Genomic DNA, 5,360 nt, shown 5'->3' with positions numbered 1-5,360 from the left:
TATATATATATATATATATACTCCATGTACATATCAGGACAATATCTAAAAATGTAAAATAAATCAGCTGGAGACTTACATTAAAAGACTTCATACCACACATGACAATGGTTACTTACTGCAACAACAATTCTGGTCATGTGACTATTTTGCAGTAGGAAAAACTTTGCACACAATTCCCAAGTAATGAGCATCAAACCAAAGAAGCAAATAGTCCCGCTGCTGCTAGGGACCTAAGATATCATTTACCTGGAGCCACTCCTCTATATCTCAGCCTCGCCTAGGCTGACAACATAAGTCCTCCAAAGGAAGAGATTCTGGGAGCAGCTATTGAATGCACAGAGGTTTGAGAAAATGTAAAAGACAGATACATCAGGAAAAAACAGCTACTTCCTTAAGGTTTTTTGCGTTAGCTTTTTAGCAAAATGCTTAATATATGTCTTTATGATTAGGCATCTGTTTTTGCAAAACGCGTCAAGGCATTAGCTTTTTTTCTTCTCATGTATCTGTGCTTTACATCTCAATACATCTCTGTCCATTGCACTGCTCCACTAAAGTTCTTTTCCTTTTCTGGACTAAAGATCATCAAACCTTAGCAGCAGAGAGACCTTCAGAATTTATATATATGTTAATGTTGTATTGTTTGATGTCACGGCGATACATATGATAAAGTTATGACTTGAAAAAGTGAATGTAGTTTTTTTTTGCCTTCCTTTTTTGCTTTGCATCATAATTAATTTTTTAGATATATATACAGCATATACTGTATATATGAAATATTATAAGATACCGCCCATTGCAGAGTTTATAGTACTAGTTGAAGGAATAGGGGACTGCCTGTTTAATACTCACTCTGGGACTGTAATTAGCCTTTTTGTCTACCTGCATGTTTTCATGAGAATGCCAATGCAGAGTGTCCCTGGAGTTGATTGAACCAAGCACACGAGTGCTGCAAAACAAGAATACATAATGGCTAATTTACCGCTATGTTTCTCATAACATCGTCATGCAAAGGAGCAGGTAACCACCTAACAGTCATTACATTTATAATTTAAAGATTTCAGATCCTCAGATATTGGATAGGAGGACAACCTGCACACATACAGGTTAGCTATGGACATTCAAAAAGTAGTCCCAGAACAAGACCGCAGTACTATTAAGGTCACATGTGTGTTGGTAGTCAGGAGTATAACCTATTACATTCCATAAATAACCAGTAATGATGATGAGTATCCTGTATTGTATTTGACCTTGTGATACGGTGAGTCAGCACTACCATCAAATATATGCTTCCTGAAAGAACACAATTTGTTCTAGATGGCATTCTAGTCAGCAGACTTGGATGCTGAGGCCTTATACTTTAAAAGAGACAGTTATACTCCTCCCAATTAGTACTGGTCAAATTACATTAAACCTTTGGTTTTAATACAATGACAAGAATGGGTTGCTGGAACATCAGGTTAAGTTATGAAACAGGCAGGTTTTATCAGAGAGCTGTAGAGAGACAGAGTTATAACACTGAGATATGTGATCTCAGCAAAACAAGGTGGAATGGTAATGGAGAGTAAAGTTGCCCATAGTGGTGTTACATTGTTATATTTAGTACTATCATGTTCAAGAAGATAGCGCAAGCACAGTTTGGGTTCCTGTTCTGTAGGCCTGTTAAGAAAAGCTTTATTAAACTGAAGTAAACTTATTTCTGAGAAACAAAATAATTCCATGTCAGGAATATCACAATTTGGGAGTGTCCCAACAGGCCATATTACAGAAGGCAGAAGAGAGTACAATGGGCCAAGAAGGGTTGGGGAATGAAACTTATAGCAGCAGAAAATTTGTTGAGATGTGTACTAATACTGAATCCCTCCACAAAAAAGTCCACATTGTCATAAAAAGCAGTATTTACCACGTGCCCGTGGCAGACATCTACATTAAGATCACCAACACCTTTCTTCTTTGCTGGTCCTACAGCAGCTCAAAAGAAGAAAAAACACTGAAAAGCTCACTCACTACAATCTCACATTTAGTTTGCTAATTTGTACTGAGATTGTAGTCCATCCCGGGAGCGAGCTTGGAGCAGTGGCTACTTTACAACACACAGAGGGACCATGGGGAACAAAAGTAACCACCCTCCAGAAGGAAGGACAGTGTTGGCATGAATTCAGAGATTATTTGAGGATCTACTCATATATAAGATTTAACTCCTGTGTTTAGTGTCACTTTAAGTTTTTCATTCAATCACTACTCTAATGCTTCAGGACTCATTCCCTTTTGTCGGTAATTTGGTGATCTGAGAACCCATGCTTGTGATACCGCAGAGCTATTTTCCAACACACCCTCTGCAGACTCCTTGCTCTCTTTCGCATGCAGAAAGCCTGATATAAAAAGTGTCAACAATTGGAATTTCTTTTAAAGCCACCAATCAGATTCAGACATGCCTTGGCAGGTAATTGAGGATACATGAAGTAGATAATGGACGTTAAACATCACAGGCTTCAGGAACTACAGCCACAGTTAACCAGTGAGAGCTTAATTCTGTTAGCAGAGAATTCAGATTAAATGCAGTAAGTCAGCTTTCAATGGACATACATCTTCTATTTGAGTAGTTCAGGAGATAAATGTGCTGGCGTTCCGCTCGTGTGATTATGTTGGTGGTAAGAAAAATGGTCTCTGAGAGTAATTATGTATAGATCCTGTCAAACCAATGCAGTGGGTTGTGGAGAGAATAAAAATGAGATGAAGATAATACATGAAGTTTGAGTTCCTGCTCTAATAAATATTCATATTATGCTCATAAATTTTCGTTCTAGTTGTGTGATTATTATTATTTTTTTACAGTGTCATGGATTGTCGATTGATGGATATGTTCTTCCATCCTCAAGCACACGAGAGGTATACTAAACACTGAAATGTGCATAATACAATTAAAAGAAAATATAGAATTCAAAAAATAAATAAAAACTATGACATATGCCTGGTAATCTTCTTTATTGTTATGGTATCAATAGACTAGCTTTAAGCAAAGAAAAACATTACGTTGCTCAATAGTTTTGCTTGAAGAATGTGTGGAGCAAATTATTTTATTGTCAATGGCAGCTAATAAGAATTCTCTGCCTGGTACTGCCTTTGACAAGTCTATAGAAGGTGACACTTTTGATGAATGTTAAAATGTCAAGGGCTACCAGTGCAAAAACCTAACTGAGTTTTTTTTTGCAATGTTTTGTTTTCAATTGATATTTGCAATATGTATTTTTAAATATGTTTTTCTTTTCTTTTTTCTATAGATGACAGCTTGTGAAATAAAGTTTGCTGTTCATGTTGAATCTGTCCTCAACCATGTTCCTCAGCCTGAGTACAGGCAGCTGCTAGTAGAGGCCATGCATGTTCTCACTTTAGTGTCAGACATGGAAGTAGACAGCATGGGAGGCATCATCCATGTGGATCGTATTGTGCACATGGCCAGTGATCTGTTCCTACAGGACCAGGTAAGAAAGAGTTTCTCTTCTGCTTTTGATACTAAATTTCTTTCCTTCTTAATCCCTACTCCAAAACAGACCATCATCCACCATAGCATCACGCAGACACATCTAAGACCAATATATCTTTCCATAAAACCTAATTTCTCCCATTTCCAGTTTGGAAAAGGGTGTTATCATCCATTTGGCACAAGTAACTGGAGAGGCAGGGTCTAGTTCTGACTTTAAAGGAGAACTATGGGGTTCAGGCTTTTCCCCAGAGTTCTCCTTAGGGTAACAGGAGGACACAAATTCTGTCACCCTAGGCTCACCCTAGGCTCAATATACTGAGATGCCGCAGTATACCACGAGCTGCTGCTCGCGGTATACTGAGACGCCGCATTTGAGTGAAAAGCACTCACCTCATAGTTCTCCTTTAAGTCAGATTGTTTCCTTCATCAATATGAGCAGCATTATATGTTAATAATTTAGAAACTCTTAAGTTATCACTAGGCATGGATTTATGGAAAGACAGCATACAGTGGCCAGCAGTCAGGGTGGTGGTAAAAGAATACCCTTGTTACAACAATCATTTTTTTCACATGTCTTATTTTGTCTTATCAAGTCTTCAAGTAAATAATTCACTTATTAACAATATATTGCTTCAACTGTTTAGAAAAGTGTGGTCTCAAAGATCTATGTTCACAGGAAATGATGCAATAAAAGTTTTCTGGGGGTACAATTAAACTGGCCTGGGGACGCATAATTGAAATCTCATCATGATGCTGACAAATTTGTTTGATTGTTTTTTTTTTGTATATGACAAATATGATTAACCAGGAGATATCATGAGGTGCTAATTCACACTTTGGGTCAAGGAGCAGCATCATATATCCCAGCTTCCAGGTCCTTGTAAATGCTCAACTCCAGATAAATAAACTTTGGGCTGTCTATATAATATTCCTTCAATATATTCCTTCCAGATATACATTTCATGCTTTAGATGGATTTGTTGATTGATTGTTTGATTTAGTTAAACTGTAAACCTTTTGTTGTTTTATCTTACAGAAAGCTCTTGGAGCTGGAGATTTTTACCTTGACCAGGATCCAGCCACAGGGATCTGCAACTTTTTCTATGACAGTGCTCCCAGTGGGGCATTTGGTACAATGACTTACTTGACCAAAGCTGTGTCCGTTTACCTGCAGGACTTTTTACCTAATACAAGTTGTATGATGCAGTGAGAGGTCAGGCTACCATATAAATGAGACAGTGGTGTTGATTCACTGAAGGCAAAAAGGCTGTTCCTTGCACGTGATTATATATCCTTTGCAACGTGAATTTTCACTTACTAAGCTTACATCTACTGGGCTAAGGGTAAATTCCCTTGCACAATGAGCAGCCTATTTGTCTTTAGTTAATCAACCCCAGTGCGTTCCAACTGGGAAAACGATTGTACAGCTGTTACTTTACATTCAAAAGCATTTCATCAAAGTTACCTGTTTGTTCTTGTTACTGATGGAATCCTTTAATTATAACATGAACCAACAAAGTATTCTTGTAAAAGTATAGACTTTGGGAACAATGTCACAAAAAAATTCCCTACTCCCACTTTGTAACCAAGTGCAAATACTGTTCTTATTTCTACAATTAGTCATTTTAGGAAGGACATAGGCTAAGTGGAACTACTGAATAAAAAGTCTGTTATGTTTAGGAAAATTCCAGCCCCAAAGAACACAGCATAACACATACAGCCACTTCGCAATGACGCATTCATTGGTTCTGATTACTAAAGGAGTAGAACATATGCCCTTTGCAAAGTGATTTTTTACTTGATTTAGTGAATAAGGTGAAGCAAAATGAACACCAAATGTAACATTGTTATATTTACTGTAGCAGTCTTTTATTTT

General features: G+C 37.4%; 1 protein-coding gene across 1 annotated transcript in view; it reads left to right on the top strand.

Moving 5' to 3' along the window:
• PHKA2 (phosphorylase kinase regulatory subunit alpha 2) overlaps positions 1-4,705 on the top strand; it is a 90,540-nt gene extending 85,835 nt beyond the window's left edge. The window contains exons 31-33 of the mRNA XM_018554852.1: positions 2,836-2,889; positions 3,282-3,482; positions 4,521-4,705. Coding sequence (XP_018410354.1) covers positions 2,836-2,889; positions 3,282-3,482; positions 4,521-4,694 — 429 coding nt within the window. The 3' untranslated portion in view covers positions 4,695-4,705. The remainder of the gene's footprint in view (positions 1-2,835; positions 2,890-3,281; positions 3,483-4,520) is intronic.
• Positions 4,706-5,360: the final 655 nt, after the last annotated feature.

The sequence above is a fragment of the Nanorana parkeri genome, unplaced genomic scaffold, assembly GCF_000935625.1.
Source record: "Nanorana parkeri isolate BGI_ZX_2015 unplaced genomic scaffold, ASM93562v1 scaffold175, whole genome shotgun sequence".
In the NCBI taxonomy this organism is placed as follows: Eukaryota; Metazoa; Chordata; class Amphibia; order Anura; family Dicroglossidae; genus Nanorana; species Nanorana parkeri.
Note: the sequence above shows the minus strand (reverse complement) of the source record. Positions and strands in the feature narration are given on the sequence as shown.